The 16,656-nt window shown below is 41.2% G+C and overlaps 1 protein-coding gene across 6 annotated transcripts in view; it reads right to left on the minus strand.

Moving 5' to 3' along the window:
* The window catches only part of PKP4 (plakophilin 4), a 99,077-nt gene that overhangs the window by 45,884 nt on the left and 36,537 nt on the right, over positions 1–16,656 (minus strand). For 5 of the 6 annotated variants that reach the window (XM_074828413.1, XM_074828414.1, XM_074828410.1 and 2 more), the window contains one exon: positions 11,827–11,939. The exons of the other annotated variant lie outside the window; for it this stretch is intronic. In XM_074828413.1, coding sequence (XP_074684514.1) covers positions 11,827–11,939 — 113 coding nt within the window. The remainder of the gene's footprint in view (positions 1–11,826; positions 11,940–16,656) is intronic. 6 annotated transcript variants of the gene reach the window in all.

A 16,656-nucleotide genomic window follows, 5' to 3' on the forward strand; every position in this document is an offset into this window, starting at 1 on the left:
TTTAAAGAAAAAGGATTCAAATGCAGGCTTCAAGTGTCTGAAAGCCAACTTCATATCTAGTAGTCACAGAATTTTTACTTCGTATCGGTTATTCTTTTCCTCAGTCTACAACTTTAGTTTTGCAATCTTTAGGGGTGCTATTCTAATTTTTCCTTTAGAACATACATAAAGTAGACCAGGAGAGAAGGGTGCTCAAACACAGACTCCATCAAATTCAGATGCATGCCTGAACTTTCACAGGTATCTTCTCTTTCCTGAGGAACCATCTTGTCCAAGCCCAGAAGCACAACTATCTTAAGTGCGACAAAGAAGTAGTCAGTCAGCAGTACTGGAACACAAGTCCAACGTCAGAACCACTAAGTGAGTACATAAACAAAATCAAACTACACGCCACAACAGGATAAACAACTAGTTCAATTGACTGTCCTCCTGTGGATTTCACTAGGATAGTTTAAGAACTTACCCCACAACAACCAGCAGCTACCTTCCCAACCTCAGCTGCTGTGACCATGTGAGTTCTGTCATTCCACCCGAGCACAAAGTCAGGCGGATTAAACTACCTTTAGTGGTACAGTTTAAATTGGGATTTAAACAAACCCAGATTCTGCATGACAGAACATGCTAAGGCATTTCAGGAAAGAAGGTCATAGCCTCCAGCTAACAGGAGATAATGAACGGCTACAGATGGTTATTTCTTAAAATATGACAGCTTTTTCCACAGAAGAACAGACGAAGTGAACATGGTGCACAAGCTGGACAGCTCTGTGAAAAGCCAAAATTATCTAGAGACAGCTGGAACGTGGCAGCAAAGGATCTGTACCACCAGCACCTGGCTGTTCCAGAGCAGTACACACTGCCAAGACCACCAAACCCCAGTGTCCGCACAGCCCTGGGCTAAGCTTCATTCAATTTAAATAAAAAGGTAAAAATATTTCTAATTTCTAGTATGCTACCACTGACTCTTAACTAGTGCATTAACTCCAGGAAGTTTTTTTGGCATATGTTGGGGATTGTAACTACATATTAAAGTAAATTCTGTGCAACTTTACTGGGTTTTTGCTTGCAAACTGAACCTTGTAGTATTTTGATGAAACCTTTAAAAATATTTCTATTGTTAAAAATTCATGAGGAAATCTGTACCAAAACTGGTATGGAATTCAAAAGAATCTGTACAAAATGGAATGAATTTTAAGTATTGAAAGCTGAGTTCTGAATGTTAGTTAATTTACATAAATTCTTTACAGAGTATATTCTTTACCCTTCACTGAGCAAACTTGGATATAATGGGTTCTTCAATCAGTTACTGTTAGCCTATTCATTAATGCTTTGCTCCACTGAAATGAAGAAATATGAAGATTATTTGACAGATACTGTGAACACTGGGCCCAGAATTCTCATGCTACCTGAACATCAAGTTTTACTCTCTTCACCTTTACTTTATTCCTCAAATTTTCTGGAAACTATTCCTTATAATAAGACTACACCATTCTGTGGTGCTAGCAAAGGTAAAGGGTGCAAAGCATACAGAAATGCTTTACTCTGACATACACAAGATTACAAAAAACCCCCAAATGTATCTCTACCCCACACATCTGGCTAACTGAACTTTCTTTACATGTACAGGGACTTGCAAACAATAAAGGCTGCTCTGACTGTGGGTCACAAATAGAAAGCTACTTCATGAACAGCTAAACTGTTTAAGAATTTAACTTGATTCTCATTAGATTATTTTGCACAAGTCCAGCATCTCTCACCCACTGACTTCATCATTTAGTTTTGTCACCTTACAGATGAAATGTTTTCAAGTTATCAAAATCTTTCAGCTTTGATAAGTAAGTCTAATGCACTTTATTCCACTGTTTACAAACCAGTGTGGCCAAACACTGACTGCACCACCAGTGAGAAGCTGCTGCCCGCAACCAGCAGTTACGCTGCCTCTTCCCGACATTACCACGTGATATAGCTAAAGAGAGCCCATATCTGGTGCACTGCACTGCTAAAAATACTTAATTTTAGCCCATGATTACCCTTGAAAAAGAATTAGGTTAGTAGGGTAGACATGCAAAAATTATATTTTTCTTTCAGAACAGTTTGGTATGATGTATATAATTTTGAGTTAAAGAAGTTAGAGGTAAATATTATTATAGTATAGTAGCTATTTTTAAATGCTATGAAAGGAAAGCACAGATAAAATATCACATAAGGTCATGTACATGAAAAGAATTTTCTCTTCCCTTCTCAATCTGCTTCACAAGAGCACAAAGAATAAGTGAAATAAAAACATAACCCTACACTAAATGCATATACAACACATACATGTAAACACTACTTTTTTAGCCAGTAACACAAATATTTGGTAACTGAAGATGAAGGATGCACACAAACTGCTGAAATTAATCTATTCACCTTTATTTTTTTTATCCTTTGGTTTTTTTTCCTCTTGTATTTCCTAAGTATCTGGATCTTTTTGTTTGTTTTGGGGTTTGTGGTGGGGTTTTTTTTGGTTTGTTTTTTGTTTCTTTTGTTGTTTTGTCCCTTTCTTAATTTCACACTTTTTCTTTGCCATGTTAAAGCTTTACTCTTAGACACAAAATTGAACTAGCTGCTAATCTGGAAAAAAATAATCATATCATATCACGGACTAGCTTGGGTTGGAAGGGACCTCAAAGCCCATCCAGTGCCACCCCCCTGCCCCGGGCAGGGACACCTTCCACTAGCCCAAGGTTGCCCAAAGCCCGGTCCAACTTGGCCTTGAACCCTGCCAGGGAGGGGGCAGCCACAGCTTCTCTGGGCAACCTGTGCCAGGGCCTCACCACCCTCACAGGGAAGAATTTCTTCCTTGGATCTAATCTAAATCTCCCCTCTTTCAGTTTAAACCCTTGTTCTATCCCTCCCCCCCCCCCCCCCCCATCAAGAGTCCCTCCCCCCTTTCCTGTAGCCCCTTTCAGTCCTGGGAGGCCGCTCTAAGGTCTCCCCGGAGCCTTCTCTTCTCCAGCTGAACCCCCCCAACTCTCTCAGCCTGTCCTCACAGGGGGGTGCTCCAGCCCCCCGAGCATCTTCGTGGCCTCCTCTGGCCCCGCTCGAGCAGGTCCGTGTCCTTCTGCTGTTGGTGCCCCCAGAGCTGGACCCAGTACTGCAGCGGGGGTCTGATGAGAGCGGAGCAGAGGGGGAGAATCCCCCCCCCAACCTGCTGCCCACACCCCTCTGGATGTAGCCCAGCACACGGTTGCTGTCTCACAGTCAGTTTTCCATCCCCCAACACCCCCAAGTCCTTCTCCTTGGGGCTGCTCGCAGCCCCGTCTCACCCAGCCTGGATTTGTGCTTGGGGTTACATCTGATCAATGGAAAAGGTTTCGTTTGAAGTGATTCAGAGACAGAATGTACAAAGCATCACTAGTACCATTTTACATTCTTTAGCTGACAGCTCTCTATAAATAAACACTTTCCAGCTTTGGATTTCCAAGTTAGAAGAGGAGGTCAAGATTTGTCTCAGTCAAATGGGTACGGCAGCTCAGGGACTTGGCCATGCTCTGGAGGCAGAACTGGCCAGTTGAGGTCATGGCCAGGTCTCTGGCAGTGCCTGTGTATGGGATAGCAAGGCTACAGGAAAAATACTAAAATTTACAAAACCTGCAGATTTCTAATTTTTGTTAAGATGTCTTAAGCAGTGCAGTATTTTTTAAAATTATGTAAACACAAGTATGATCTGCAGTTTCTAGACTGGACAGCTAACTTAAATTCTTGGTCTACACATGTCTTTCGCAGGTATTATATGACATGAAACAGCTTAAGCCTATTATCTTAGCAAGCATTCCATAAGATGACATGTATTTCTGATTTAAACAGTACCACTTGAGAGAAAAGTAGTGATTAGAGAAAAATAGTGCCTATCTTAACTGCTTGAATAAACGGCTGTTGTAATCAAAAAAAGGCAACAGCTGAAAAAATTAAGTATTATTTATTAAATATTTCTAAAATGGTAAAAAGCTTTAAAAAGCTAAATATATAATTCTGTTGAAAATGTATGTATTTCACACATATTTCTTTAGTATTTTAGTTCCCTGCTCGGCTACGCTTTCCTCACTGGAATACATCTGTTCTGTCAGGCACCCAGTAGCAAATGGTTTATTCACAGGGATTCACGCTTGCTGCTTAGGCAGAGCTGCCAGCCAAAACTTAAGTGCCTGCTAAGACTGAATGTATTGTTCTACTTATCCTTTATTTTCCCCTTTAAATATCTACATCAAGAACACAGTTACAATTACATGCAGTATGAAGGCTTAAAGCTTTGTATAACTAAATTTTTAGTATAGGGGGATTTTTCTAATAAAATGGCATATATTAAACTCCATAAACTTGTAATACACATTACAAGCAAGTGGCAACCATCAAAGTCCATGCAACGAGATTTCATATTTTTGCTTTTCTTGTTGATACAGGTTAGCAGAAGTTTTCACAAATGTTTTAACTAAATGAGGCAATTCTCAGTCTTCAACTTTTCTAACAGCTATCTTCTTGGTTTCACCAATAGGCCTAACTCCTGTACCACTCTGCTGGACACTGCACAAAGCACCATAGCCATCTTATGTCCCACATACAAAAAATCAAACGGCTCTGCCACCAAGAGCAAGCGGTGCTACGACTCACTAGACGTTTTCAGCTGGCACAGGCAAGCACTAACACTCTGGGTATGACTTTAGAAAGCTCCACCTGCAATACTAGACCCAGATGCGGTCACTCCTACTGAAGGATGTGATTTGTGTTTGAAACTGAGGGCTGAGGAGCAAGAGACTCCCACAGCAGAGCCACACAGAACAGCGGGGCATGGCAACACCCGCCCTAAGGCCTGCGGAACACCCGCAGTCCTGCGCTGCCCAACAGCAGGCACGGTTACCGCTGCGACGGTAGTACCGCCACGCCGCCCGCCACCAGCCTCTTCCCACTGCTACCACGGAACAGCCATTCAAGACGCAGGTGCCTGGCATGTTTGACTATCTTCGGAAAGAATTAACAATCCTTTAAGTGTTATTGTAGCTCATGGTGCACCACAGGACCTCCCACTGCACTCACTGCCCTTCCAGCACTTCAGGCGCCCTCAGCGGGTGACAGGTTGACACGTACCACCTGATCCAACACAACTGCCCACTAGACTTTAGGTCACCCTGCAGGAGCACTCGTAGGAGCAGCTGCCATAACCCACCAGGCACACACAGCCGCTGACCGCCTCCCAAGCTGCAGCGTGCGGTAGCTGTACACTCACCGTAAAAGGAACAACCCTATTTTGTAGCCCAGTCTGCTGTTGGGTAAGATAATAAGTATTTACACATGCAGCTGAAGTCAGTATTAAATCATCACTCTTCAATTTATCACCAGAGCAACTCATCAGTAAGCTACATTTTTTTTTCATATTTGAACATCAGCAAACAGCATAAAACCCCCCATATTCCTCCATTCTACTGGCACTCAAAAGCTTTGACAGAATTTCAGAAAGGCTTACAGTCTGGGTAAACAGAAAACAAAAATACAAATACTGGAGCTACAACAAGAAACTTTGCAAGTTTCACTCATTTTTGATGTAGACAAGCAAAAAATAAGCATTTCTAAATTTCTGTGGACTCAAGACAAATGATAGCACACCCTGTCATCTCAAATGAAGCTGATGCTGCCTGAGTGGCACAGCTGAAGTGCCAAAGGAGAGCCACAGCATTCAGCATCAGAGACCTGGAATGACCTTCTGTAGCTCAGGATAAGTGCTTTTGATCCCCCACTCACCAAGCTGAACATCTTCAACAGCCTTATTAAATGATGGATTGACTGGAAATATGGTGACTCTCTAGGCCCTAAGAGTTGGAGTAGGGACCCTATAATGCTTCCTGAAATCATGTGATAAAACTACTACCTAGGAAATACGCAACACATACTGTATACACCTCAGAGGTTGCATGCCCACCTTAACCACCAATGAAACTACCTAGAAGCAGGATTCTTACTATATTTACATTCCCAGGACTGCCCAAAGACTGAAGTAAGCAAGTACGAAACTGTATAAACCAGAAGGAGACACATCAATGGATACTTCTGCCTAACACGTAGGTACAGTCAAAAGAGCAAACTCAAACCAGGCTGTGAAAAAAAACATGAAAAAATCCTGGACATTTGCTGACGTTACATAGACCAATGGTTCTGTTCCTATTTTTTTCTACCCCCCCCCCCCCCCCCCCCCCCCCCCCCCCCAGGAAATTAGCAGAAATGAAAGATAAGAAAAAGTAAGTTAATTTCCCATGACAATTCTGAAGTAAGGGCATTTCAAAGTTCAACCAAATAGTAAAGACTGAGGAAGAGACACTCAATGAGACTGTTTCAAAAAACAGGAGAACAAACCTAACACTGTTCATTCTCAAGGTCTGAAATTAGGGTCACAAGGTATCATTACAGTCTAAAACATAACAAAATAAACCCCAAACCTTTATATATGATTATTGGTAATATCAAGAATAGAAACTCTACAGCTAGATTAAGGATTTATAATACACTCAGTAAGAACTGTAACACCTAAAACAATCATAGCACGGACCAATTTCTAACAGAAGGAGATTCCTACATTCTGCAAGGGAGATGGGATCCTCCCCCGAATGTTCAGCATCAGCAGCTGTCAGGTGACCTGATGACCAGTTATTTTACCTAACACAGCAAGCGGTTCCTAGCTAGCTACTAACGACGGAAGTAATCATTTTCTTCTAAATTGTTAGGATAAATGGACTCTTCATATCTGTGCCCAAAATACTCTTCCAACACCTCTATGATGATCTATGGAGATCTTGATTTAAAATTATTCATTACTCAGCTGAATTCCCTCAAATACATTTTAGCCCTGCTTTTAGTGTACACTGAAGCTCTGCAAAAGAAATTAAGTATATATTTTCTTACTCAATTTTAAATTTAATGTAACCCTTTGATTTGTTTTCCAATTTCAGTAAGTGTAATATTAGTGTAAATAAATACATGAATAAATAGTTCAAATTACTGTGATTCCTTCCCTCTTCCCACCCCAAAAGCAAATACTGATTCTAAAGGTAATTTTTATGGAGCTTATAATTTGCCACGAAAGTTTGGTGACATCATATAATGCAATATATGCAAAGCAATTTCAAATATACCTTTTGGAAACACTGAAATATTTGATACGTCATAGGAACAAAATTAAACTAGTCTCTGTAAGGATAATTACACCCAGACCAGCTCCCTGTGAACAGTCTTGCCAGGATGAACTTGCCGCCGCACGCCGTGGAACGCCCCGAGCGTGGGGGCGGCACACGCTGCGGAGGTGTCTCGCACGTTACTGCTCCTCAAGTGGAACAAAAGTTACACAGCTTAACACGACTGCGGCCAGCGCTCAGGCAGAACTACTTGCTCTGTTTACACTCTGTAAGCATTCTCCCACTGTATGAGAAAAAAAATGTGTGACCATGAAATGCAATACATGTTCAGCTCTCAGAAAATTTACAGTGTTCAATCACAGAGTGCATTATTTTACTGAATCACTTTGGAGTACATTGTACTATTACAGAAAGTGCACAGTTGGGAAAAAACAGAAAATATAAACCTTCATAGTAGCTAAGAAATACATTTACTTTTACAAAACTCAGAAGACTGCAGGTAGCCATGTTATTACTCGGACTGACCATTCAGTACTTGAAGTGTTATTTTTTTTTCATCATTTACTGTACTGCCGAAAGGGTGTGCATTCTGATGAAGTCTAGTGTGCCATTTATGTACTTTTGTTAAAGTGTTTGTGACAAGCTGCTATTATGAGTGCAGTATTTTACAACTAAATTACTAAGTATGAGCCTTCTGGTTCCCAACACCACTCAGTTTTCACAAGTTACACAGAACAGATAACTCACGAAAAAGCACCAGTCGACTGCAAGTCATGCAGCCAGCTCCCACCTGAGAGGTTTTATAAAGCCAGTCTGACCACCGACCCTTGATACACTGATCTCTCCCTGCATCAGCACATACTCCAGCAGGCCTGGCAGCCCGGAACCAAATCCAACTGAACCAGTAACGCTGTGGACAGTGAGTTAGCTGCAGCACTCTATGTTTGTATAGGAGGCTGAAAATCCAGTGGCTTCTTCACAGAAACCTGTGCATGTTATAGCATGAAACAAAAGAAGATACAGCTGAAACCTCACATTTTTTTTCCCAGTCTCTCATCTCTGATCTTACAGTGTATAACACGGGTAAAAATATTTAATACTTCCATGTAACAGTAATCATGATTCATTTCAGGCTGCTAGGCAGTTTGAAGGTGTATGGGATGCCATGAAATATCTTAGAAGTGCTGAGCACAACACCCATTTATAAAAATAATTATGAAAAGAGTTTTAACAGGCAAGTAACCTACAGGTACACAAAAATAAAGCCATATGGGAATCCAGGGCTGCATCTGATCCAGTCCTTCCTTCTCCATCCATTACACTACAGGCGCTCAGGATCTGCAGATCTGCTCTTGTTCTCACCCCTCACACTCCTCTGAAGAGAGTAAGACAGCTAGAGCTGGCCTAGAGGTGGGCCACAGACTAACAAACCCAAACCACAAGTGCCTCCTATTTGCTTGGCTTTGTTCATCTGTACAAAGCAACACACCCTTCTCTGCAGGACTAGCAGCAGCAGAACGAGCCACGCTTCTGGAACGGGGGTCCCTCTGGGGCGTGCCCGAGGTGGTGACAGCCCGACATGCCCTGGCTGCGGCAGTTCCAGCTGGCTGAAGGCACTGAGGTGGCCTTTCCCCCTCCCTCAGCAGCCATTCCCACAGCCTCCCCTGGGCTGGCACTGGCGCAGCTGGGCGACGAGCTGGCTCAGAGGGCTGCTGACCCACACACAGGACAGCTTGCAGTTCCTTCCTTTTATCTGTCTACAAAACACCAAAATTATCTTCCTAAGGACTGATCGTGAAATTCTCACCTCAGTCAAAGGCTAAGCTGTAGCACCAGATTTACAGATCTGTCTCTGCACAAAGTTTCATGGTTCAGAAGCTGCTTTGTAAGATAATTTCCTGAGAGCAGAATGGGTGAGCCACTTACCCATGGCATATTCTCCCATAGCCTCTGTCCTCCTTGAAATTTAAAGCTCGAGAGCAAATTATAGCCTGTGGACAGGCGTATGCTTGCCCCCAAAGTACCCATGACTCATGTCAGCGTCTGCTCTGCAAAGCAGCACCCCCTCCAGGCCAATGCTGGCTTGCAGGAATCCGGTTTAGAAGTGGGTAAATCAGGGGCCCTGCCACAAGCACTGAGGTCAACAAAACTTCACAGCTGGACCTCTGAAATGAAACACTCCCGAATGTTTTAACCACATTAAAGGAGATTAAAGCACTATCTTTGAAACAAACCTCCGTTGATTTCCTCAGGGACAGAAAACTTGAACAAAGGATAAAAATAAAAAGACATACAGATCTTATGCTTTAGTTCTACTTGCTTTTTAAAATTTTTTGTCATTGTTTTGGTTGGGGTTTTTTTTATGTAAGACTCTGTTGGGCAATTCTTACACCTGTCTAGGAGAAACACCACCTTGCTCTCCCAGTGCTCAACCTCTCTGTGTTTCTGGCAGCAGGCTGTTAGCTGCCCAGGACCAATCTCTCAACACCACAGTGTTTCCATGCCCTCTTTGTGTTTGCTTAATGTCTTGTCAGCCTTAGCAAAACATTTACATCACCTAGTTTGGGGAAACACCAGTACCTTTTTGTGGCTGTAAGTTTGCTGCTATATTTGTGTCTGCTCTAAGAGATTGGTTTACCCTGATTTTTTCAACAACTCTTCTAACTACACTGGAAGCAACTGGTTGTGAAGAAATGAAAGCACCTGATTCAAATACAGATTTACTCTTTTTCTTTCCAGCTTCTCACACATCTCTTAAAAGGGATATCCACATTAAAGAGTAAGTAAAAAAGTTAACCAAGGACACACACATCTTGGAACATTGTCTAAACCAAGTTTTAATTCCATGTCCCTCAGTAAAAAGCAATGTAGCACAGCATTCTCATCTATACAGGACCAGACTCAACTGGGATAAGAAAATTTAGAAAAATAAGAACAGTGGTCAGACTAGAGAGGTGTCTGTAAGAACTAAGAATATAATTATTTTACATGTGTAAAATATTTTATTAATAATTATGGAAAATTTATGGCCCAGAAAACAAGGGCTTGAAGAGTTTATCCAGATACACAAATGTACCAAAGTATACTACAAACCAACTTATGTGCTAGTATTTTTTCCCCCTAAACTTTCATCAGCTTTGTTTTTTTACACAAATAAACATCATTTAACCATAAAGAAGCAACCAAAAGAAAAAATGACTCCATGATGCTATAAATTTTGTTTTCTATCTTGGTAAATGATAGTATTTGACAGAAGTACAGGAGCCAACTTATTGTGTAGATAGTGGCAACTGTATATTTTTTCAAAAACTACACAATATTATTTGTGGGATAACCTAACTGTACATTAAATTCTCTGGACTTGGGATGTAGAAGAACCTCTTCCTTTATACTACTCAGGCAAATTCACTGAAAATGGACATTCAAGACTGGATGAAAGATGGTTGGAGGTGTAAAATAACTGAAGCTTTTTACTCATTCTTCCACAGGCATGTAAGTTTTTTAGGTTTGAAAACAAAACCTGAGCAACAGCTGGAGAAATATGTGGATCTAGAAGGAAGGTAGGCAACTATGAAGAGTATAAAATGGTCATCTTGTCCAAGGAATATTTCTGAATATTTTGAAGTTTCTTACACAAAAGTTTTCATGCTAGTAACAATACTGTCAAATGACAACTCAGGTCAAGTAGTTTGAAGTATAAGAACAACTGTATTAGCTGGTACACTGGATTTTCTTAAATTTATTTTTAAATAATCACCTCCTGTTTCTTAAGTTTTTCTAGGAACAACTTTCTACTTAACTTGCAGAAATATTTATTATGGCCACAGGAGGAAACATTTCAGAATGATACCCAAATTTATTGCTGAAAGAATATAGAAACAAGCAGTATTTAAGGCATGAAATAATAATGTTCAGAGCATACTCTCCATGTACATGCCAACACAAAGTTTGCTGTAACCCAAAATGCAGGGATCATAAACATTTTTTAAGAGAACACATTGTTATCAAGGCTTTCAGATTCAAGAGCTACCAATCATTTGATATACTTGAGATGAATGAGTGCCCAAACACATTTAGAGTTAAAAAGTTTGCTAAGGAATTTAAAAAAACATAAATATTCAGAATACTAGTTACAGCTGAAATATTAACAAAATGCTTTGTTAGAGTTATTGTCACTGTATGTAAAATATATTAGGTATGTTTCAGGCTATTTAAATATGCCAACAATACACTTATAGCAAGATGTTCCCTGAAAACAAATGTAACAACAGTATTTCAGAAAAGCTGGATGAAACCAGATAGTTAATTCTGGAAAAAAAAAACCCCACCAAAATTGGATTACTGCATTTAACTATCACTGTTACTTTGATACAAATATGTGTTAAGTCTACCGTATTTCTCTTTGGATGAATCTTAAAAGTAAAATTGAACATATCTAAAGAGAAATTAAAGCTTCACATACACTCTATTGAAAATGCAATCAATTATTAGAGGCCTCTTCAAACTGTCCCATAACTCTGCACAGTAAATCTGCATTTTTTTTTTATACTTCACATATTAATGGAAGGTGAACAGCTACCAGTGAAGATATATGTATGTAGGACATAAGCACCACTAAAAAGCCCTTTAATTTATGGGACATAGGAAAGTAAGTCATCAGGACTTGTACCTTGTGCTGGCGATACTTGGTGATTCTGCTCCAAGCCTACATCTTTCTAGCTGATTAGCCACAATTTGCCTTTCCACTTCCAGTTCTCTGGTAAGTCTTTGAAATTGGAGCTCCTGAAATTTCAAAATAAAAAGAAAAGCATTCTTGATGTTAAAAAACGGGTGTGGATTAATTCTGAAACACTGTTTCATCACAATCATGTTTCTTGTTTTGACTCTTCCTTAGTGGAATAAACTATCAGAAGATTAAAGTAGGAATTTAATGGTTCTTTAAATCAGTGATTCATGCAAATATTGATTTATCACCTGTTACAAAAGGAAAAACATGTATAAGCATTTGTGGATTTTATTCCTCCTGCAATTAAAATTTATGTGTCTCCTTATATTGCCACAATCTATCAAAATCAGTGCCTATAAAGTCAGTCTTCAGTTTCATCTATAAACAAGGTATACTGGAAAATATCATATCCTAACCTTTCTAGCCGCAGAACTGCAAATCCTAAGATATGCTGTTCTGACTTCTGTATTCAAAAACCTGAAGTTTATTATGTCAAACTGGCTGAGGGTAGAGATGTGCTATTTCACCTTTCCTGATTTCAGCCTTTGTTATATTTTTTGGTCAAAGGTACCAAACCTCAGCCTTTGTAAAAGGCTTTTGGAACATAATGCTCAGGAAACGACACGGGAAATACAAGTGCTGCACAGAATGTTTGTGTGTTATTAAAATCTGGAAACATTTTCTATAAAGATGATACTCTGAAATCTATACTATGTCACAATGGGATAGGATAGCAGTGATGTTTGCATCCACAGTTAGCTTTTTGTTAATGATAGAAAAGGATTCTATTGAGCAACTGTATTATTTTTCAAACTGATATTCTACATCCCCTGAAGTCTAAGTAAACTGTTCAATACTATTTAAAAACAGATGAACACTGATATTTAATAATCTGGTTAAGCAAGTCTCATATGTAAGTCAAATACAGCACAGAAGCATTCCTTTAATTTTAAAGTGCAAACTACTACTAAGGGGTTTTTATTCTGAATGTAAATCATGTAACTGTATTACACAGTAGTTGCATGCCTTGCCACATTACAAAAGTCCCCTTCCCTCACAGATTATAGTTGATGCAAACTATTCTTTCACACCTTACATTACATGGAATGAGGCTGAAATACTTTACTTTCATTAATGGTCCGTGAAAGAGCTCTCTGCTTCTTGCAGTTTGTGCACTGTTTTGGGAAGGAAAAGCACGGTTCGGCAATGCCCCCCGGCGTTCAGCAGCCTGCAAACACCTCTGCACCTCCCACAGTGCCAGTCCTGGGGGGCTTCACTGCAGTGCCACAGGCAGGTCTGAGTAACAGCATAGTCAAAAGCTACTCTTAAACCAAGACTTACCTCGCAGAAGTAGGGATAAAGTTTTTTCTACCAACAACACAATGAGATTACCTCCAAGAACCTCCAAACAGATGGCTAATTACCACTGATTGCATTAGGAAGCCAGCACAGTCAAACAGCAGTACTGCCCAAAATGACTCTATATTTTGATGACACACACAAAAAAAGCTACTTCTGAAAGTCTACTTCCAGCTCCATACAACAAACCGGCCTGTTAGAGATACACCACACGAGCTACTGCCCCTCCCAGATGATACAAGGAATTGTAGACACTTTCAAACATTTCTCAGAGCTCACAAACTGAACTGAACAAACACACCCCAACATTCCAGATGCTGGCCAGCAAAAGTGTTTGTCTCCAGGACACGGAACTCGCCCACTACTGCCACAGGACACGAGCATCCACACAACATGACTGCGTTTTTCTACTATTATCTACTACGAACAGTTCACCAGAACAGAATAAATACTCTGTAGTTCTGTTAAAAATAAATATGCAAACCAGGGGAGCAGCGGGAGGGGGATGTAGTCCCCAACTTCCCCCAGGACACCCTTTCCATTAGGTTGGCATTTACTGTCAAGCTTTAGCATGAGAAAAGCTCAGCACAGTCTGTGCTCAGTCATGAAAGAGAATCTTGGGACGTATGTCCTAAATTTGGGTTTTATTAAAACCTGCCCTTAGACAGAATTCTAAAGTTAAATCCTTTTAATCCGGAGACCTGATATGAAAAGCCTCATGAACATGATAACCTGCAGACCACAGCAAATCCTGTGGGCCTGTCCATGGACTAGAAAGTAGGGGTAATATCAGAAGGCTTGTATGATGTGTCACTGCACCCAGGACCAGAGACCTGGTCAGCACAGCCTGATAGCAGCTCTCAGCAGGATTCACCTTCATGTTATACCAAAGAGGTGCACATGCAACCAGCCACTTCATTGGACAGTTTGTCTTTTGGAGGGAAAACACTAAAAAGTGTATTAAGCAAAAAAAGTCAAATTTTTACATGAGAATTTATTTTCCAATTCTAAGTCCGAATACAGGGAACACATCCATGCAGAAGCTGATTCACCAGCCAGTCATTAATATGTTAGTGGAGAACGCCATGATTTTTAAAAACCATTCGGATGCTGAAGCTCTAAGTTTTGAAGCAAATGTCAGCAAGACAAGCTTTTCCCCAAGTCAGCTGTGATGTATTATACAGCACGTAACAAACATAATGAAACACTACTGCATTGCTTGTTTGCAGAAATAATATAAAACATTTACCCTATGTGTAAAGCTGTTTACTGTTCTTTACTTTAAAATCAATATTTAAATAGCAATGTCATTGATACAAACTATGAATTTGAACACAAGACTCAAGTTGCTTATTGTTATTTAGCGATCTTTTAATTAGATGAATAAAAACAAAACGTACACTAGCCATTATTTGCTTCCATTCAACCAATCTCTATTAATTTGCCTCTTCATTACAGGCAAAGGCTTTACTGAAAATAACATTATTCTAGAAAACATACTCGCAATACATGCTATGAATGCACACTGCTCTGAGCTCTCGCCTCCCCTGGCTGCATTCTCCTGCACTCTAACACTGTCCTTTACACCAGCTCTCATGTATAAGACAAATGTTATTACAAGGCAACTTTTGCCATTTGCGTTCCAGGAGGAAAAAATTCCAGTAAATTACCAAATTCTACAAAAAGGCTGACATTGTCTAGAAAGCCTTTTTGCATAAAGTAAATCAATTAAAATGGGGCATGTAACAAAGGAAACAGGACAAAGCTACAGTTCCAACTGTTCCAATGGCAAAAATCAGATATGCAAGAGGGAAAATAAAACCTGGGCTTGGCAACCAAGCTTGCATCTACAGGATGACAGCTTTTTAAACAATTTGTCACACACTTCTGTCCTAAAGGTGTTTAGGAGATGAACCACTTAATTGGGATCATCAGAAAAATCAATAATGATTTCCATTTTACAAGTGTAAAACAATTACAGGCTTAAAAGACAAAAAAGCCCCACTGAAATGAAAAGAATGACCAATGCAAGAGAAGTCTTCTCTAAAACACTACAAAAGTCTAAAAGCTACAGAAAATACTATTTTTTTTTCAGCACAGAAAAGGGATCAAGATTAAATACAGAACGAGGAAGTGGAAGTTATGCTGTATTTCTCTCATTTCACAGTGTACTTTCTTTATACAGTATTAATATGTGTACAGTTTCCTTCCTACCCTCCCTGAGAACTCCTCAGAGTATATTCAAATTCTTCATCTGGAAAATAAAGGTCTGCCCAATTCCAATAATCACCTCAGATTTTTGAAGATTTCAGGCAAATAAAAAAAAAAAAAGAAGACAACTGAGGTTTTGAGTTATAGCATGATTTGGGTTGTAAGGGACCTCAAAGCCCATCCAGTGCCACCCCCCTGCCCTGGGCAGGGACACCTTCCACTAGCCCAGGTTGCCCAAAGCCCCGTCCAACCTGGCCTTGAACCCTTCCAGGGAGGGGGCAGCCACAGCTTCTCTGGGCAAACCTGTCACGGTAAGAAAAGTTCTTCCTCACACCCAATCTACACCCGCCCTCTTGCAGTTTAAAATCATTCCCCCTTGTCCTGTCACCGCAGGCCCTGGTAAAAAGTCTTTCCCTGTGTTTCTTATGCTCCCCCTTTACACACTGAGAGGCCGCAGTCAGGTCTCCCCGGAGCCTTCTCTTCTCCAGCTGAACCCCCCCCAACTCTCTCAGCCTTTCTTCACAGCAGAGGGGTCCCAGCCCTCCGATCGCTGTCGTGGGCTCCTCTGGCCCCGCTCCAACAGCTCCACGTCTGTCTGGTGCTGGGGACCCCCCGAGCTGGAGGCAGTGCTGCACGTGGGCTCTGACCAGAGCGGAGCAGAGGGGCAGAATCCCCTCCCTCGACCCGCTGGCCACGCGTGCTTGATGCAGCCCAGGTCACGACTGGATTTCTGGGCTGCCAGCGCACGTTGCCGGCTCACGCCTGAGTTTTCCTCCACCAGGATCCCCAAGTCCTTCTCTGCAGGGCTGATCTCAACCCATTCATCCCCAGCCTGTGCCGATACTGGGGACTGCCCTGACCCACGGGCAGGACCTTGCACGTGGCCTTGTTGAACTTCATGAGGCTCATGCCGGCCCACTCCTCATGGCCCCTTCTGGATGGCATTCCTTCCCTCTGCAAAGTGAATCACCTGCATCACTCAGCTCAGTGTCACCTGCAAACTTGTGGAGGGTGCACTCGATCCCCCTGTCTATGTCACTGATGACACAGTAAATAGTACTGGTCCCAGTATGGACACTTGAGGGACACCACTCATTACCAGTTTCCACTTAGACACTGAGCCATACGACTGCTCTTTGGACGTGGCCATACAGCCAGTTCCTCTACCCGTCTAACAGTCCATCCAACAAACCTGCCATTCTA

This window comes from Strix aluco, chromosome 6, assembly GCF_031877795.1.
Source record: "Strix aluco isolate bStrAlu1 chromosome 6, bStrAlu1.hap1, whole genome shotgun sequence".
NCBI lineage: Eukaryota > Metazoa > Chordata > Aves > Strigiformes > Strigidae > Strix > Strix aluco.